This window comes from Anopheles aquasalis, chromosome 2 (assembly GCF_943734665.1).
Source record: "Anopheles aquasalis chromosome 2, idAnoAquaMG_Q_19, whole genome shotgun sequence".
NCBI lineage: Eukaryota > Metazoa > Arthropoda > Insecta > Diptera > Culicidae > Anopheles > Anopheles aquasalis.
The window spans coordinates 44,992,501-45,012,500 of record NC_064877.1 but is presented as its reverse complement, the minus strand read 5'-3'; the positions used below and the strand labels follow the sequence as shown (position 1 = coordinate 45,012,500).

The 20,000-nt window shown below is 43.4% G+C and overlaps 3 protein-coding genes and 1 long non-coding RNA gene across 4 annotated transcripts in view; 1 reads left to right on the top strand and 3 right to left on the bottom strand.

Moving 5' to 3' along the window:
• LOC126572400 (dihydrolipoyllysine-residue succinyltransferase component of 2-oxoglutarate dehydrogenase complex, mitochondrial) overlaps window positions 1-3,612 on the bottom strand; it is a 3,937-nt gene extending 325 nt beyond the window's left edge. The window contains exons 1-6 of the mRNA XM_050231666.1: window positions 3,351-3,612; window positions 2,955-3,061; window positions 1,958-2,641; window positions 1,119-1,263; window positions 725-1,030; window positions 1-637 (exon numbers count right to left, since the gene is read on the bottom strand). The exon at window positions 1-637 is cut by the window's left edge and continues 325 nt beyond it. Coding sequence (XP_050087623.1) covers window positions 503-637; window positions 725-1,030; window positions 1,119-1,263; window positions 1,958-2,641; window positions 2,955-3,061; window positions 3,351-3,437 — 1,464 coding nt within the window. The 5' untranslated portion in view covers window positions 3,438-3,612 and the 3' untranslated portion in view covers window positions 1-502. The remainder of the gene's footprint in view (window positions 638-724; window positions 1,031-1,118; window positions 1,264-1,957; window positions 2,642-2,954; window positions 3,062-3,350) is intronic.
• Window positions 3,613-4,224: 612 nt separating this feature from the next.
• Window positions 4,225-8,631, bottom strand: LOC126572409 (uncharacterized). Its single transcript, XR_007607958.1, has 3 exons — window positions 8,335-8,631; window positions 7,021-8,273; window positions 4,225-6,948 (listed from the first exon to the last, which is right to left on the bottom strand). It is a non-coding gene; the product is annotated as an uncharacterized LOC126572409 (long non-coding RNA).
• Window positions 8,632-9,210: 579 nt separating this feature from the next.
• On the top strand, window positions 9,211-10,747 carry LOC126572399 (glutamyl-tRNA(Gln) amidotransferase subunit A, mitochondrial). Its single transcript, XM_050231665.1, has 2 exons — window positions 9,211-9,485; window positions 9,544-10,747. Exons 1-2 carry the CDS (start codon window positions 9,211-9,213, stop codon window positions 10,745-10,747), a joined length of 1,479 nt encoding a protein of 492 aa, XP_050087622.1.
• Window positions 10,748-10,751: 4 nt separating this feature from the next.
• LOC126572408 (uncharacterized) overlaps window positions 10,752-20,000 on the bottom strand; it is an 18,500-nt gene continuing 9,251 nt past the window's right edge. Inside the window, exons 2-3 of the mRNA XM_050231687.1 lie at window positions 11,270-11,399; window positions 10,752-11,209 (exon numbers count right to left, since the gene is read on the bottom strand). Coding sequence (XP_050087644.1) covers window positions 10,784-11,209; window positions 11,270-11,338 — 495 coding nt within the window. The 5' untranslated portion in view covers window positions 11,339-11,399 and the 3' untranslated portion in view covers window positions 10,752-10,783. The remainder of the gene's footprint in view (window positions 11,210-11,269; window positions 11,400-20,000) is intronic.

Genomic DNA, 20,000 nt, shown 5'->3' with positions numbered 1-20,000 from the left:
GTCTCTCTACTGGCTACGAACAATAATACACGAAATCACGACGGACGTGTACTTGAAAGTGTCGAAAACGAAGGCAAAGGGAAAAAATCGTCGTACCCATTGTGCGTGCTATCGCCGAAAGATCGTTTTCCCCTTAACGCCGAATGGGGCTACAGGTGGTACATGAGAACGTGGCTACTAATAATTTCCGTTTCTACTGCAATTTGTCCTCCAAGAGGCTCAAGTGGTGAAACATGAGTGAGTGTAAAGATTCAAAGAATACTTGCATTTTATCAGTAGCGATTTTGCCGGTTATTTGGGTAATGCTTGTGATGCTACGCTTAAGCGAAAGTGTGTGTTGTCGTGCCTCGATTCAATCCATTGTTTATCGCATTCGTCGTTATCGCTATCGTTTTGCAGTAAGTCTATCAGCCTACATCATCGTGCCGCTCTTGAGCTGATGCTTCTACCGGGAAATCCCTGACTTGCACGAACGCCGGCGTTGGTTGATTTTCTTGCATGCTTACAGGCCCGCCAGGATAATGCGCGGATCCTCAACGGCAGCCTTGACCTTTCGCAGGAAGGTAACGGCCTCACGTCCATCAATCAACCGATGGTCATAGGTCAGCGCGACATACATCATTGGACGGATTACAACCTGCAGACAAGAGCAAAACAAATGAGCAAACCGTATTAAAGTATTGCACTAAATAATGCTGCATTTCGACCCGGTTGGTCTACTTGCCTGTCCTTTAACTGCGATCGGACGCTCGAAAATACCGTGCATGCCCAAGATTGCGCTTTGCGGTGGGTTGATGATGGGAGTACCCAGCAGCGAACCGAACACGCCTCCATTCGAAATGGTGAAAGTGCCACCATCCATGTCCTCTACCGCCAATGTACCCTTCTTCGCCTTATCTGCCAGCGCAGCGATCGACAGCTCGATGTCGGCAAAGTTCATGCCCTCGACGTTACGCAAAACGGGCACCACTAAGCCCTTTGGCGAAGCTACCGCCACCGAAATATCTACATAATCGCGATAGATAATTTCCTGAGAACGAAACGTAATAAACAGGTTGTCCATTAAATTGCTTCTACGCATCAACGAACATACGTTCTCATTAATTGAAAATACTCACGTTTTCTCCAATAACAGCATTAACAACGGGTTGATCCTGCAGCGCGTAGGCCGCTGCCTTACAGAAAGCAGACATGAAGCCCAGCTTCATGCCGTACTTCTTCACGAACGCGTCCAAGTGTTGTTTACGGAAGTCCATGATGAAACTGTGAAGGAGATGGTCGATTTAGATTTAAATTGGCGAAAAACCATTAAAAGAAAAAAACTGAGCATTATCAATCAAACTTCGGGTGCAAAGCAAATGACATAAACTAAAGATCATTATCCAGATGGAGCGGATCATCCGGAAGAGAACAAGAAGCTTGCGTTTAAAGATTCCCAGCGTTATTTTTAAAAACACCTGCTCCGCCAACAGCTCCCATTGTAAAGGGATACGACGTTCATTCTCATGAACTCGTTACGGACATCATATTTTCATGCTTCGACCAATCATGGGGCGCATGCGTTTCCTGTTCAAAGCTTACCCATCCCCTAACCACCATGAATGACGTAATTCCCATGGCCTTCAAACGCAAACCCCCTTTCCACGCCGCATTCGTCATCGGCTTGACGCATCGTACGCTAACCGGCGCAATGAGTCACGTGATCTACGATAAACCCCATTAATGAAATCTGGTCCCGTTTGACTTAATTTTGACTCGGGAATCCTACTACTACACTCCCACTGTCGATTGGAGGCTTGGCCTAAGGTACGAGTATGCGACTCGTGTCAAGATTACGCTTGTTTTGCTGTTGCCAGCAGCGATAAGACCACTCCAGATCCCCGACGATCCCCGATGGACGAAGCGGGCTTGCTTGCGTGTGATAAAGATAATGTAATCACACGCTAGCTCCACTCACCTCATGTCGATTTCGTTGAACGTCGTCAGCATAGCGTTCGTGTTCTGCGCTTCCTTCAGACGTGAGGCAATCTTCAGTCGCATGCGCGTCATCTTAACACGCTGCTCCGTGCGGGTGCCGGTGATCTCCTTGCTGTAGTCAGCTGGTGGCACTTTTACTGTGGCCGCCTCGATTGCCTGGGCATGTCGGATGGCTGCCACCGGCATCTTGCTGATCGGAGCGGCCGGTTTCGGTGGTGGTGGCGGTGGAGCCGCAGCAGCTGCTGGTGGTGGCGGTGGAGGCGGTGCAGCGGCCGCCGCTACTGGCGGTGGTGGCGGAGGTGGAGGAGGTGCAGCAGCCGCTGGTGCTGGAGCTTCAGCCGGTTTGGCAGCCGCCTTCGGGGCTTCACCCGTAATCTTCAGCTTGAACAGCTGCTGGCCGGCCTTGACCGTGTCGCCGTCCGCCACGAAGATTTCCTCAATAATACCGTGGCCCGGTGCCGGTACACCGACGGTGGTCTTATCGGTTTCGATTTCCATGACAACCTCGTCGGCCGCCACGGCATCGCCTACTTTCTTCTCGAACTTTACGTCTCCCTCGGAAACGGAGTCGGCGAACGGAGGCACTTTCACGATTTCCGAGTTCAGCATCCGGGCGGACGTGAAAATGGTGCGTTCTAGGCCCCATTCCGGTGCACGGATTGAGCTATCAGAAATCGGGAAATTGAACAGAGAATTCGATTAGAACCTGCGCGCTAACGAACGCTGCATTGCGCGCCACGGTAAACAAACTCGCCGCTCGATCCTCGTGCGCTTTCTCGCGGCTAAGGGGGGGGGGGGGGGGGCGGTCGTTCGGCCATGTGATCACACCCCCATCTGTACTCTTAGCCAAACTACAATGTTTGCAATTGACTACAACAATGATTCCGCCACACCGAAGCGGGCGCACGAGGCCGAGACGGGCGAGAATGTGACGAGTGGTTCGCTAAAAATACAACCCAAACACTATCATCTCTCACTTTTGAGCCGCAGCCACGGCACCGCGACGGCTCCCATCGGCAACTGCTGACCGTGCAACAACGCTCAGCTGGCGCACCTGGAACCGCGATCCGGCAGCAGCATTAACCTACAAAATAGCGAGAGCGAAAGATAAAATGCAAAACTGATCATGGCGCACAAGCCACGGTGGACGTCGGTGGCTAGCCTTGACCCAAACTCCCCGCTCGCCCAGCCTCACGCGAGAGGAGGCTGGTCCGTTTTCGCCGAAGAGAATTACATAATCTTTTAGCGGAGAAGACATTGTCGGCAGATTTTCGCACAACACACCGGATAACCGGTAAAGAGAAGGGGGTGGGGGGGGGGAGGGGGAAGGCGTGGAAGCCCCGGTTTCGGACAGGGATTCTGGCACCACTCACCTCCTGGGCAGCCTCCAACGAGCGCAGGCTGAACCGTGCGGCCGCCCGGGGCAGATTTCGGGATGATATCGAAAGAATTCCGGCCATCGTTCGCGAAAGCACTTAACTTTGCTGGCGGGTTGGGCGAGCGGTCGAACTGGCCACGCTGCAGAACCGGTGGCGGCCGATGTTTGTTCCGCGGCAAAGAAAATCGAATATTTCCCGTTCGTAGCAAAAAGGAGAGCCGGAATCCCCTTCGCGAGCCACGATTCTCTGAGGGGCCTCTGCTCGACTCGAAAGTGTCTGCTCGACTTCATTTCGAGCAGCGAACAGAAACTGCTCGAATTAACTTATTTCGAGCAGTTCCGCGTTTACAACTGCGCGGGCTTCAAGAGTTCGACTCGCGACTTCGTTTATACTGGTCCGATTCAGCTCCCAGCAGCCTTTAAACGATGATTTTCCGCTGTTTTTCCGAAGTTTTCCCATGAGTTTGGATAGAAATTGCGTTCTCTACATGCAGGTATTCGTTTTGGTGACTTCACCTGTCTCTTAATACACTCTCTTCGTGTCTTTGTGTTTTTTTCCGCGGTCGCCTATGGAAAAAAGCACTACAACAAATTGGAACCGTTTTATTCAAATCCTTTTGCCTTTAATTTAACTTCTTCTGACTACTTCTTAGCAAAACTTAGCATCAACTACGAGGACACTACAGTAAAGAACATTTTCGAGTCTACTACACGGAACATTCACTTTTACACCATCTGCATTGAGAGCAGCATAAAATAGCGTGACACCACGGGAGGAACTAGAGTCCGGAAGCTGGCTCTCCCGCGGTTTCTTTTAAATTTTTCATGCTTTTAAAGACCATTTTCTTTAGTTTCTCTATTTATTGAAGGTCTTGATAAGCTTTCCATCCCTTTGTTTCATTCAACCTTGCTCGCTTCATTCCGATAATAACCACAACAATCTTCATCCGCCCGGTCCGCGTGGAAGGCACCACGCGACTCTCCGCTCACATTTTCCCTAAAAAGGCCTTCCGCAAATGCTGCGCATTGTACTTGCTCTTCTTCACAAAATTAACTTTGAAGATAGCACGCTTTGGAATCTATTTACCCCCGGAGTAAACATGTTTCCCTTGGTGACGAAGATGGAAGTTGAAGAAGTAGAAGGCTATGAGTAGAATATCGGCGGAATTCAATTTTCGTACGCGCGCGACTTTCCCTTTTTCCGTTTCCTGCCGTTGTTCGACTGTCCGTTTATTCCTAAAAACCACCAACAAGAAAAAGTGTCCTGCCACCAATTTGAATTTCCAGCACGATGCATGTGCTAAAATGTTTAGCAAAACGGGCCGGCTAAAGGAGAATACTGTTGCAATTTAACAACATTCTGGTTAGTAATAGAGAAAATGTTTCATAATTTTATATTCTTCTACAGACGCATGGTGCCCAGTTTGCCGACATTTTAGCTCGGTTTGAATGTTTATTGCATAATCTGCAATCTGATGAAAGCGATGAGGACCATTTGTACTGTAATTCTACAGTTCAGCCACATGCCACACCAATAGAAGTGGTGACGGAATGGAACAGCGAGTATTGGCATTATGTCCTCGGTAAGTATATTGGTTTTAATATTTTCATTCAACGGAACCACCGTTGGTTCTTCTAATATGTAATTAATATGTTCTCATCTCATTGCCAGTCGTAGCTTTAACAAAAATTGTACTATTTCTACGAGGGAACACCATCCATTTGAGGTGCCACGTGGATTGGACCGAGCAGGTGAACAGTCATGGAGTCAAATATACGACATGGGTCATTTCGCTAGAAGTGAAGGGCCAGGAACAGCACGGGACGCAAGAGGTTTCGTTATGCAGCAGTACGATGAGATCGCAGCCACCGGATTTTTTTCTTTGAAACATTCGCGCGCAACGCTTACATACTGGAATGCACGAAACTCGCCATAAACGTTCGACAGTTCGAGGTCTGCGTGAAACGTTGCCTAGTGGACCTAGAAGCGCGAGCTATTATAACAGGCTATGGACTTGTGCAAAGGTGTAAGAACTAACGGGGTGAGAACTAACGGGGTAAGAACTAACGGGGTAAGAAAGACGGAGATGAGCCAGTGACTCCACACCAGGTGAAACTTGCACCTTTTCGACATATGCTGGGACTTGACTTAGTGTTGGATGTGTCGTGCACGGACGTGTTACATCTAGTCTATGGAAATATTTTTCCTAAGATATTCGAGAAGTACATGGTCAATGCCGCAATTTTCCAAATCCTTAAAAAATTTGCGTTTCAGTTGCCTACCGAGCTCAAGAAACACGATATTAATGGGTTAAGCAAAAGGAGCGAGTTAACTAGACTACACTTCGAAATAATATTTAATTATATACTTGTGTGGTTCATGAACCGAGACACCTCGACCAATAGAATTTTTTTGCGATTATTCCTTGCTATAAGAATTCTAAGTTACAATATTTATAAAGGCAACATAGATAGAGCAGAAGAAATGCTAAACGAATTTAATGCATGTTTAAAGAGTGATGGGAACAGCATTCCATTGTCGGCACATCTACTACTCTATATGCCGGCCAGTGTCCGCAGGGACGGCAATTTGGAAAGTAACTCGACTAGTCGGTTTGAACAATCTTTCTACTTTCTCAAAGAGGTAGCGGCAACATGTGAGGGAAACCCAACAGTGAGGACAGCAGAAGCAGTGGTTAATAAATCATGGGGCGAGGATATAAACGACCTGTACCCCGATTTTAGGAAGGAAAATGGAGGCACAGTACTATTTATGCCCACGTACAAGCTTTCGTGTGAAGATCACGATAGATGGTTCTTAACCGATACATTTAAAATAGTTAGAGTAATGTATATAGACGGAAACATGCGAAAAATCTATGGCCGCGAGATTAGTTCGGTTAGGCAGGCGCTAATACCGCTAATGGAAATAGTTGCGATTGCGTTGCATTACATTGTACTATGATTGGTGTATGGGGATCAAATAGAAATGTAAAATAAAAAGGGCTCTAATTTCGCATACTTAAACATGTCTTGGATTGTTAGCAGGTGGATTGAGTTGCTCTGCTTCATCCGAAAGAACAGTTCATCCCCCACCGCCTTGTGACCGCCTTGACCGGAAAACTCACACAACGGGGTCCGTAGCAGATCAGTGCACTCGTGCTCTATATACGAGTCGTCTTCGTCCTCCAGATACTCCTCCGCAGAGCGACTTTCGATAATGAGCAGGTGAATGGAGTCCTAATTGATGGCCACCTGCAATATCGCACAGTGCCATCGTCGCGTCACCAATACCCGTCAGCACGATATCACGCGTCGAATGGAACCGTATCGAGATGATCGGAGCACTGTGACCCTTGTACTGCAGCAAGCAGCGGCCCGTATCGATGCACGCCGGATGATCGGCCGAAGCGGTACCGATGATTAGCTGGTCGACATGGTGCTCATCTACCGCACACCACGGAGCTGACGACCGATTGTGCCCAGCTTCGATTAGAAGCTCATGTCACCTCGAACGTATCCTGCATTGGGTCGCTCTCGTCGAATCATTGAATCACATAGAGAACCGGCTATGGCATCGAGTTTTTTGCGAACTGAAACGGACCCGGATAAGAGAAGTTATTGCATCGTCGATCCGTTTGTCACGGCAGCGGTTGTTTACTTACGTGCCACATGTTTAAAGTACAACTCTTGCAATTCTTTTTCAATTTGAGCAAAGAGAGAAGATAGGTAAATGGGCTGCAGCATAGCTGTTAACGGTGTAACGATGGTAATGATGACGTACAGTTGTGGCCGTACTGGGGGAACCTCGATCTAGATAGCTGTTAACTGGCCACTGGCACAACAGATAAAGTGTTTTTCGAAGCACAGCGCTATTGGGTTAGGTTACGAAGACGTGAAGAAGCCTGTTGTGGTTTGCAAACTTGAATAACTGGGATGTAGGATGTTGCTATACTACTTCCGGTTTCCGTAGATGGTGGCCAATGGTAAAGTGTGCCCGAAGGCAGCGATTTGTCGATCGGGTCGTCCATCGGAGCTGTACTCAATGACGGAGTTGAGCTGTTCGATCACTGCCTCCAGCCAGCGGATGAACGACAAATTGCACAGCGAGGCCTGGTACGGTGGTAAATCCACTGGCAAAGCGGTTGTGCCGTTTCTGGGAAAACGGTTGAACAGTATTCCGTTTGATTCGAGCGTCTTCATAAGCTTTCGCAATCTGTAGTTCTAACGTGCATGGACGGAGGGCCAACTTGTTGGTCGTAATTTCTACCAGCGGTGGTTTCGATCCGTTCGAATGCTTGCCGCCACCTTCCTGAGGCATGTCTGCTGCCGTGGTACAGCAAGAAACGTCGTAAGGCGATATCCGATGGACATAAATCGAAGCGATCGGTTGGATCCAACTGATACATCCGCTCAATCTGGCAGTCGTGGATCAGCTCCAGATCGGACTCTTCAATAGAGGTAGCAAACACACCGGAACTGCAGTCATGCTTCAGCTAAGGCGACGGGATGGTATCATAGGTGATCGCCAGTTCGTAGATGGATTCAACTGTGTCGAGAAGATCGGGCATAATCAAACCACTTCCTTCACAGTCATCATCGGGGAACGCCTCGAAGGTCGGTGTCTGAGAAGATGTGGCCACTAGGCTATCGTGAAAATCGATCAGCTCCACGATGGAGTCAGCCTCGATCGCTATACATTCGGAGGGTGTCTGTGGATGGGTTGAACTAAGAGGGAATTCGATCGACAGTATCGGGATTGTTGCTGGTTCCCCATTTGAGGTCGTCCTGAGCGAACTAATCTCGAGTTTCGTCGAGCAGCATCCGGAAGCTAAGCGGGAACCAGGACTTTTGCATACCGTGTGTAGCGGCCGCCCCTCCGGCCGGGACTGGTGATATGACGCAGGGCGAGGATTTGCTGGAATAGAGGAAGATCGATCAGACAGGGCCATGAGGAGACGCCGTGGATGCCGCCTTACCGTGGATGTGCAAAGTGATAATCAACTCACGAGCAGTTCGTGCCGTAGCGACACATCTTGGTGCTCGTGCTAGATTCGTTATATGAAAGATTGTACCGAACGTACCATCGACGTTGTTGATGGTGCTCGTCGGATACAGCAGATTGCAGACCAGAAGCACGTTATCCTTTACTCGTGTGGGGGTATATGTATGATCAGTTCAGTTAACGAAGAACTTTACGGATATTGGGTTTTGTTTGCACACGTGTGCGAATATCCGGCCCTGCAGCTCGGATGCTGGAGCGTGTTGCTCGTCCGAGAGCTGCGATGAAAAAGGAGCGATCCAGCGCGCGCGACTTGACAGGTGGACGGAAGCCAGTCAAGGTCGCTACAAATATATTCTGTTAATTTCCGTTGGTGGCTGGAAGGAGAAATCGATTGATGTAGCAAGATCGTAGCGGTATCGCGAACCGGTGCCGATTTCCGATGCCCTTGCGTGTGCCTTGGCCGCAATAGACGCCCTTTTTTGTGGTTTCCACCTCGTCTATTCTGCGTGCTGCGGCTGGGTGCAGTTTTGAAAGCGTCTTGAACTTTATATTCCAACGTGAACCTCGACCAGAGTGCTGTTTATTGGTCTAGTGTATGGAACAGAGCAGAAATGTGAAGAATTTCGCACTTTTTACAGCAATTTTACGCGGAAACAGTGGTTTTACCGGCCAATTTAAAACCAAAGGTACACCACTCTTGCAGCAAAGGTTGACCCCGTAACCACTTTCGCCCTTGCCCAAGCGTTCTGTGTCATTTCCGTGCCGTTGCAGTGCTGCACCCGATTGCACAATTTCGGTCGTTCGAATCTGGCCAAGGGGGTAAAAAACCGGCTCAAAACAAACCAAAATCATGAACCGTTTTCCGATCCGGCAAATATCCGAAGGTTTTCGAGAAAAATCGCTGGATCCGCGATCGCTTGTGGAACAAACGTTAGCTGCGGTTGATCGCCAAAAATCTCTGAATGCTTTCGTTCGAGTTGCGGCCACCAAGGCCCTGCAGCAGGCCGAGCAATCCCGCGAACGATGGAACCGAAATGCGCCCCGAGATGTGAACCTCGACGGAGTAACGATCGCGGTAAAGGACAATTTTTGTACCAAAGGACTACACACGACATGTGCCTCGCGGTATGGGTCTCTGCAGTTCTCTGGATTGTATGAAGCTTCATTATTGTGTCCATTTCAGAATGCTGGAGAACTTTGTTCCAACGTACAGTGCTACGGTCGTGGAACGGTTGGAGCAACGTGGGGCGATTGTGCTCGGTAAAACCAACCTCGACCAGTTTGGTATGGGGTCGGGTTGTGTGGATTCCATCTTCGGACCGACACGGAACAGTTGGAGCGAAAATCTCGCAGATGATCAGTTCCGTATAGCGGGCGGTAGCTCCGGAGGATCGGCAGTTGCTGTGGCCGCTGGATTGTGTTACGCCGCTCTTGGCTCGGATACTGGAGGCTCAACGAGGAATCCGGCTTCGTATTGTGGGATTGTCGGTCTGAAACCTACATATGGACTGCTCTCCAGGCATGGGCTCATTCCCCTGGTCAACTCAATGGATGTCCCCGGCATTATGACACGCACGATAGAAGATTGTGCGATTGTTCTTAATGCTATCGCAGGTCCGGATGACCGGGACTCCACCACCGTGAAAAGGCGTTTTCTTCCGATCAAACTCGAGCCGGCCTGTGTGAAAGGATTACGGGTGGGCATCCCGAGAGAGTACCACTGTCAGGGTTTGGACAAGGAAGTGTTGGATGTTTGGACACTGGTAGCTGATTTGTTGGAGCAGGCCGGCGCAACGGTCATATCGGTGTCGATGCCATACACGGCCTCCTCGATTTTCGTCTATTCAATCCTCAACCAATGCGAAGTCAGTAGCAACATGTCACGGTACGATGGAATCGAGTACGGGCATCGGTCAAAGGAAGACGCAAGCACGGAGCAACTGTACGCCAAGACGAGGGCGGAAGGCTTCAACAGCGTGGTTAAAAACCGAATTCTTTCCGGAAATTATTTTCTGCTACGTCGCAACTACGATAAGTACTTCGAGAAAGCCCTTAAAGTGCGCCGATTGATTGCGAATGATTTTGTTCGAGCGTTTAAAGATGTGGATGTTCTACTGACGCCGACCACGCTAAGCGATGCTCCGTTGTACAAGGACTTCATTCGATCCAACAATCGTGATCAATGTGCGATTCAGGACTTTTGCACCCAATCAGCAAATATGGCAGGAATTCCGGCACTGTCCTTGCCGGTAACCTTGTCCTCTCGACGGTTGCCACTTAGCTTGCAGTTGATGGGTGACCACTTCTCCGAAGAGCTGCTTCTGAGGGTTGGCGCATGGATAGAGAAGGAAGTAGACTTCCTAGCAAACTACAGCAACAAGTCATAACGAGTATCTTTGGCCGTGAGTAGCAAGTTTTCCCGTTTATTTCACGTGGCTCGCCACGGTCCGCGCCACGAAATTGTTGACCACAATCCAGAACACCACCGAAATCGAGTTGGGCACGTCCGTGGGTAACTTGATGAACCACCCGAACGGTGCAAAGTTAAAGTTGTTCCCGAAAACGATGATCGGGGTGTAACGGTAGTAGAAGGAAATGCAAAGCAGCGCTAGTCCCAGTACCGCCATGGAACCGTACTGAATACCGTACTCGTACATGACCCGGGACACGTTGTCGCGCTCTTTCGCTTCGTTCAGCTTTGTCTCCATCGCGACCACCGTTCTTTCGCACTTTACGTATTTGATATACTCCTCGCGCATCGATATTTTCGCCAGATCCACCCGTAATTTGGCAATCTCCGCCTTGAGAGCGCATACTTCGGAACTATCACGGAACAGCAAAGGTGTTATCTGAAACGAAAGCCGGCCGCGTGAGTCGTAATCGTCGAGGCATGTGGGGGAAGGATTTACCTTTTTGGTGCATTTTGAGCTGAACGCCATCAGGAAGCAAATAAACGTGATCACAAATATGAGGTACATTTCCGGCCCGGCACACTTTTCTTATTCAATTTTCACGGGAAATTCTTAGTGGAAAATCGTACTGAATTTAAAAATGAATGTTTTCATTTCACTGACGTTTCGATGTTCAGACCGTTTCTACACTGCGCCAAAATTTTCGCTGCCAAAACGAAACTTATTGGATTCCCATAGGAATCTTGTATATTCCCATAGGAATTCTATGGGAATCCTATAAGTTTCGTTTTGGCAGCGAAAATTTTGGCGCAGTGTAGAAACGGCCTCACCCACGTAACCAGTTGCGAAACGGATATCGGAGAGAAAACACCAGTTCAGCACTTCAACGGTTCTGAAAATACACAGGATATCAGCTGATCAGGATTAATTGTCTAATTCAATTAGCCCGTTATCTATCTAAATTTCTACTCGATCCTACTACCGTGAAAATCCATAAAAAACGGAACAACTTAACGGATGCATTTTGTTGAGCGCTTTGTCTATTGCTCAGCCAGCTCAGAGCTCAACCTTTTTTATATCCAGTTCCGCAGGACCTTGGTTTTGCAGTTTGTTCTGGATTGCACGAGTCGCGACTTTAGCAATTATCACGAAGTCGTCTGCGTACTGAATCAAACTAAACTTTCCTCCAGTGTTGCTTTTGTGGAACTGGGCAGTGTATAGATTGATCATTGTTGACGATAGTACGTCTTCTTGCGAGAGCTCTTGTGACACTGCTCTGGACGCTATCTATTTTCCGGCCTGCATTTCCACGTTTCTGTTGGATAGGAAGTCGCTAATCCACTCGCATGCTTATTGTTGAATTGAATATGTTTGCCGTTTGCTTTCTTTCTCTATTGTTTTTTTAACATTTCATTCATCAGGAGATTGGTGCCCGTGTATATCGATCTCTTCCTTCAGAAACCAAAGGAGCAGTTTGATAAGAGATGACTTTTTTAACACGCTTCTTAAAATACTTTGCATTTTGGCACATTCATATGATATCTGTTAAAAATGCAAAGTTTATTTTTTAAGACAGTCTGAAATAAAGAACAAGTCATCTAGTTTCGTGAAATAGTTTAAAAAATTACGACCAAAGGTAGGAAATAACAAGGGATCTATTTTAATGCGGATTATTCCTATGTTCAAATACTATTTGCTTCGTAGTCCTTTAGCAAGATATCTTCGCAGTTTCTAAGCCACGGATCAAAGCTTCGTAGAAATCTTTTTCTCAATGATAACATTCCCTATCGCCCAGTCTAGCGTTGCATCAGTAAATGTTGTCCTTCCAATTCGACCGTTCCTCACTCACAATTAGGGCACGTGCGATTAATCTTGGAGAAAAAGAATGCTTGCTGCGTGACTGGCTTAAGAAAACTATAAATATAAACAGCAATTCAGTTAATAAGGCAAACATTAAAAAAGCGTAAAGCCTCGCCGCCTGGATAGTTGTTGGACCGCAGAGATGCTAATGTTGTGTCCATTTGTTATTGCTGTCGAGATCTCTTTCGTAATTTCTTTTTTGCGGAATGGGATTATTTCTTTCCTACTGCTGCCGGGAGCTTCAAGCTTGCAATTCGTAGTGGATTTATTTCTTCTCGCTTTCACTGATGACTGCAGCAGGACTTAAAGAAATGGTATGAAGTCAGCACTACATTTTAATTTTTCGTTTGAGGATAGAACACTACAAGTCGAAGATATTCTGTTCATTACGCTTAGTCCAATCGTAAGTAAAATCAAAAGCCAATACATCTTTAAAGATATCACAGGCACTCGAACAGAATATGTTGTAAGATTTATTGAGTGTTCTGAATGTGTTAGGTAAATAATGGTGAATGCTAACTCTCCCAATATTTCCCTGAACGAAAATATTGTGCAACAATAATTGTCTTAAAGCTCTTTAACATGCTTCATGTACGAACCTGCATAGAATTTTGGACTATATTGCCTTCCTAACATTGGGTTTCCGATTATGTTGATTATTGTGAGATACACTGCACCCATTTGGCTTAAAAGCATCGCCCTTTCTTGACCCGATTTATACCCAGAATTGGAAAAATGCGCTTGATGTTTTGGAAATCTTACTCACTCCTATCGTGCATTCTAGAATCGATGAACCCTATCAACGACGATAAAGAATTTATAGAGCCACATTTAATTCACTGAGTAGCCGACACTTGTTCCCAATTCCCAAATAATAATGTATCGTTGTTTATTTTAAATGTGCACTAAAACAGATGAGAACCACCATGATTAGAGTTTTATTGACCAATTTGGCTAGCATACGGTTATCCTTTTAGCTAATCACCGGATATGCTTTAGTCAAAATAACCAACAGATTTCGAGGCAAGTGCATAAAGAAAACAATTTGAATAATTGTAAAGGATGTTAGGAACCTTGCAACCTAGCAGTTTCGGGACGATGCGGGTTGGTGTGCTAAATTGTAGTATTTTTAAATTAAAAAAAGCTGGTTCTTGGTTGTGTGTAATCTCGTTAATCGGTCATTTGCAGATTCCAATTTTGATAGTTTAATTTATGGTACTGTTCAGGATAATTTTCTACACTAACAAATCGAACCAATCTACAAAGAACAACGAAGCTCCAGGTAAATCTTTGATCCAATTGGCGACTCGGCTCTTTGATTGTAAGTTTGGAATTTTGAGAAGATGGTTGTGGCTCATGGATAGAAGAACGTTATCGCAAAAATCTTCAATTACATTTTATTGACCTGCAATTTGAACTGAGAATACGAGATGTGGGAATTCGGTATTATTCTCTCAATAGATTACCAGCACCTTGAATTCCACCTAGTTCAGGCATCTCAATTTGTTTTAAAATTTAATTTTGAATGCACTTTAAATACTACAAGTAAAACTGGTTCGTTAGTGGTTTACTATTGCAACATTATAAAATGGAACAACGAAAAGAGAAAGTGTTTAAGAAAAAATATTGATTACAATTGTAAAAGATATTATTACTTAACTATTCCAAACTTGTCTGCTCATTTGTCAATCTGTACCAGAGCTCCATTCCAAGAAAAAGCATAGCAGAAGTGATTTTGGGTAGCTTGATTTATGACCTAGTGGCTATGGGATCCTTGTGATATTGTAGCATTTGGTTTGGGATCTGTATTTGATAGTATGCTTAATGTTACTCACACACAACCTAAAGGATGTGATGGTGAAAGTAGTACTCCGAAATCACGCGAATGTCGATTAATTTGTCTGACGACGTTTTGCGTTGTGCTCGTTAGGCCACTTGTAACTATTCACAAAACCATCAGCCTGTGCACATCAGCCAAGGAATCTAATTCATCATTTTTAGCCAAAAACTGCTTCCGTTGGCAAACCTAGATCAACCGGTAATGGTTAAATTCACTATATATTATGATTTATGGTGTATCATGATTCGAAGGCCTGGATTGAATGTAAGGACATTCGTTTGGAATAAGCCTTCCGATGTGCACATACTAATGGCTTATCCGAAGAGCGCTTCGTTTGATTCCTGAGCTACTTGAAGAGAGAGAAAGAACTTTCTCGAATTAAATCAAAAGTTGGTATAAATCGAGGCTTCGAGAGAGTATAGTTCATTTACTAAGCTCATGTATTTCATGAAAAAACTATTCAACGAATTCTATAATTGCTTTCCAATGTACGCGAACAATGTGGCAAAAAATGTTACCGAATTTATAGGAACATGGTACATTAGGTTATCGGATTTAAGCATTAATATTCAGAATCGGCCAATGATAGCAATCAACATGTGCCACCCATCATAGAAAAGGCTCAAAAACAGATAAAAGCAAGATAGTGAAGCATGCATGCATGCAATTGCTAAAAAATGACATTTGTTAGCTTGTTCGTGTATGTACTTTGTCAACAATTTATTGACTGCATAAACCGCATAGCCGATAATAGCTAGATAACTGTGTTGGTGTCATAATCTACAAAATCAATATGGTCCAGTGAGAAAACATGAGAATATGTAGGATTAGCGATGAGTTAAAATGCTCATATAACGTGTCACGAAGATGATGTTTTGCGATGCTCTGAACAATCATTAACGATCGAACGGCTTTTAAACTCACTTTTTCTTATTCAATGTGGGGTAGGTGTTATGCTCATAATTTTGCTAGCGGTATAATTTCCTACGCAACAATGTTTTTACTCTTCCCGTTTTCCTATCAGCAAACAAGCATGATTTTTTTGTTTTTATTCATTTTTAAACTCTTCGTTGACATCCAAAAGAAGTAAAATGATAAGCTGCATATGGCGATGAATAGGTATTCGAGAAGCAAAAACAAAGCAACGGATCACAAATGAGTTTCGTATCTTTTTCAACTAAACAAGTTCTGGTACTTAGGCTCTCACTAGCCTGTTAGGTGATGGTGAAGTCACCTTTGTACTTAGGTGGTACGTTCTCTGAAACTAAAAATATAAGAATGTTTTTTGTGGTTTTTAGCGTAGCCCGCGGCCAAGCTAGCAACAACATCGATTCCAAAACCGGATGCCGTATCTGTTAGTTGGTTCCTGTTTTGGCATAGTTTTTTTGTCGACGCAAACTCATAGAGTGACTTTAGAAAAAACTGAACACGATTGGAGTACGGCACCAGATGACAAACCATATGTTGGAAGAACGTAGTGACTGCATGATATGATCTGCACTAGATTTTCATAAAGCAGAATGTTTAAAGTTCCAAAATTTTTGTTCACCTTAAAGCCAGCTGTTCTCAGATTTAAGGATGATGACATGTTTAAAAAACATTCCTATAGGCAGGAATACACGAAGCGTAAACTCTCGTATAAACTCAGAATGTAATGCCAAAAAGTTTACGCTTCGTGTGGCAGGCATAATCGCATAAAAGTTTATACTGAAACGTCAACTGCAATTACAATCGTGCATCTGCAATTACACTATGCTATTACATCAATTACATGTGTTTCTGGCCACAAAAAACATAAATCGACGTGATAAGTTGATTTCCGAACATCTTTTTATATATTTTAAGATGTTAGTTGCTGTATTAGCGATTGTAGAACGTTCAATTCTTTATAACGCTACGCTTCATGTTGGTGCAGAGTTTACGCTTGCTTTTACGCTCGGATTTACGCTCCGCGGGCCTATAATCTTTTTGACATAAGTATAATCTTTTTGGCATTACACTCTGAGTTTATACGAGAGTTTACGCTTCATGTATCGCCGGCTTATGCATTTTTTTAAAATATTGACTTTATTAAATCTACTCTAGTATTTGTATTCATTTAATAGTTCTTCTAGCAATTGCAAAAAATATTCGGTGCAATCATGGCAATATTCTATCATTTTATAATTCAGAGTTAGTTGGAATGTAGTTAGTTAAGTGTATTTTATCACCAACGCTCGTATCGCTATGACAAAAAGCATTTCGGAAGCAAGTGTGCTCTAAATTGATGCAGCCTTGATTTATTTTTCATAATGTAGCCACACTAACAGGTAGTCGAATATGATACTTGATTAAATCTCCGGAAGGATTCATGCGTCTGTATGATAATGCATCCGCACTTGTATTTTCGGGGTTATCACACTCTTTCGTATTGTGCTGTGTGTATAGATTTAGTTAGCGTTGTCCCAATTTCGGAACATTGGAGAACACACCAGGACCGATAATTAAAGTATGAAATTCGCGGTGTCGATCATAGATGTTATTCATGAAGCATCAAAGAAGTGGATTAAGGCGTATTCATTAGTCAAATTATTTGTCGTACGTGTTCGTCAGTTGGATTGATGGTTCAATGCTGAATCGTTGGGTTTTAGGAAATTTACGTTATATTTCATAAATTACATTTTTGATAATGATAATATAGTCGAACGAGTACGAAATGCTATTGAATGTTCAATTGTTGCTTTTGTAGTCTTTTCATACTAACAATATTTCACGGAATCTCCGCAGAAATTCTTTCGAAGAAAAATGCTTTCGGTGGCAAAATGGCAATCTTTTCCTTTCACGGCAAATACTTCCAATTGCGTCTGGAGAGTTCCTATCTCGTACAAGGTGGATAAGCAGAAAATCTGGAGCGATTGTTGAATTGAAGTAGAATTTTCTTTAACGTCTCCTTCAACAAAGTAGTTGAAGGTTCCCATATTCACGCTCTTCCAATCGTACTTTGCGGGATGGCGCTCATGATCGCGTTCCCGCATCTTGATACCCTGAAATCGCGAAGAAAAGGTTCTTGAGAATCGCTTTCCTGTTCCTCCAATATCATATTTTCCTGTTAGTGGCACAAAAAATGATCTCGATTGCACACGTACGACCACAAAAGGTTTTTCGTATTGCCATTGCTTAGCAAAAAAAACACCATTTCTCGATTTTTACACGTATATCGACAATATACGGTACGGATATACGGTTTTTATTGAGCTTTTATTGCAAGACAGCGAAAAATAAAATAAAACAGTAGATAGAAATTTTCACTGTATTTGTAGCAAGAAAATGCACATGCTATGGTAGCATATTGAATGAGCTTTATTTAATATAAATAGGCCAATATTTAAGATATGCAAAATAAAATGGTTATTACTTGATGATTATGGGTGAAAACCATTCGAAAAGCACCCTCATAATAACAGTTTTTACGTGGGAAATCGTTTAGTATTATTATTCAGTGAGTTTTTGGATGCGTTTGCTACGGGATGAACCCTGATACATTTCAATGATTTTCATGCGAGTACGTAATAAATTCCGAATTACCTTTGGTTTGGAAAAGGATCCCTGCCTATACTATAATAAATAGCATTTAAAGTGTTTCAATTGAGTTTTTCCGTACAATATTCTTTTCGCGGTTTCTTTGCAGAGCATGGATGGCAGTATGCTGAAGCATTATATTCAGGATTATTGCATAAAGTGTTGCTGAATCCTTAAGGCATTGCTATGATATAATATATGCTAAAACTATAAATTTCACATATTTTATTTATTTGTTTATCGGTTATGAAAATATTTAATTTCCATCCGAATATTTAAAATGAAATATGCACATTTATTGCCAGCATCATTAAGAATGCCAATGCGATTATGACAATTACAATTTTTATCATAGATTCCGGTTGCTTTGTGCGCAAAAAGCAATAAGTGAAATGTATTGGGGATAGATGGAAGAGGGTAGAACCCACAAGCCCATAATACAAGCCAGAGAGCGTTAATAAATTCAACGTGGTTCTCGTGATTGACTTGTTTCGCATACACCAAGGAGAAAGTTTTAAAACCAAGTCGGAAATAGTTTATCGTGAAATTGTCATTCGACAGTCACTATGCGAGAAGCGCTAGTGCCCGAATCAGAAGAGCAAGTTGCTTGGTAGTTTGTATATGCAGGAACACTTGCACTTCAATAGTTTACCAAATTAAACGGGACGTTCAGTTTGAATAGGATTAGGTAGTTAGATTCTGAAATAACGATTTATGTACATTCTATAACCATACAACAGGGACGATATTTGCCATTCGTTTGCTTATTTTCATTGGTTATCCAAGTACTATATTTTATTTGCTAACCTGCACATATGGAAACCAGTCTATTTAGTAGTTTTTTTCGTATTCTTGAGCTGGTTATATTATGGTCGATTTAGTTTCATCTTTCTTACATGGTTGAAGTGGTGTTGATGATATCCTTCAATATTCATGTGATGCAAAATATTGACAAGTTTTGAAAATAAAGTAAATGAATCAAAAGGAATACCTTACCTCTCAGAGAAAAATGAAGCTTATGTTTCCAATATTTTAAATAATATAATAAATTGCATAAAAATAAAATTGCATTGAAAATACAACTATTGAAACATTATGAGCAGCCTACAAATGTGGGTTTTCAAAAACACTTGGGCCTTAGTCGTAACAAATCATTGCATCAAATGATCTTAGTCTTTCCCAATTGATGGTGGTCAATTTTGAAATATTTTATTTGAATGATCTGTCAATGTCCCATGGTGTTAATTAGTCGTGCTACGAAGCGACTGTCAACACTGCTTCCAAATCGAACTATTTTATTACCGTTCTCTGGACATTTCTCATATTACATATCAAAACGGCTCATCGGGTGGTCAAGATGAGTCAAGTTAAATTAACGGCTAATAATGCGATAGGATATTAGTCAACAGATTTTTCTACGTCGTTAGAGTTACAAAAAAAAGATACAATGGAAGCTGAATACACTGAAACTGAATGGTAAGCTTAAACTATACGAAAAATAAGATAAATAGTTTGTAAATAATGAGAAGAAAAGTTTGTAATATTTGAAATTCGTGTTATTGTTCTTTGGAAAGAAGATTCATAATTTCAACAGATATTCTAATCCATGATTTGGTATTGAACGTTCCGTTATAAAATGCACTCCCTGTAGTGCAACGTCAATCGTAATTAAGAATTGACGCTAATTAGTTTGTTTGAATTTAAAAGGAACTGAGCTGGATAAGGTTGGTCATCAAATAGCATTTCCTAATGATCTCAACCCTACTAGTCACATCTAACCAGCCTGACCAACATGAAATTTGAAAAGCAATCTCCACACTATTATTGAATCCTCATCCATGATAATTTTGAAATTAGCTGAATTACAGGCAGAATCCTCATGTTTATCCTTATGGAAATATTTGTTTTTCATCATCGTAACGTTTTTGTAAAGCAAAAATGGATTGATTACATGAGATACATTAAGAGGCG

Excerpts from the sequence above, each read along its gene's own strand:
- LOC126572399 (XM_050231665.1), top strand. The coding sequence starts at position 9,211 with ATGAACCGTTTTCCGATCCGGCAAATATCCGAAGGTTTTCGAGAAAAA. Across the intron at positions 9,486-9,543 it reads CACACGACATGTGCCTCGCG|AATGCTGGAGAACTTTGTTC; the intron begins GTATGGGTCTCT and ends TGTCCATTTCAG.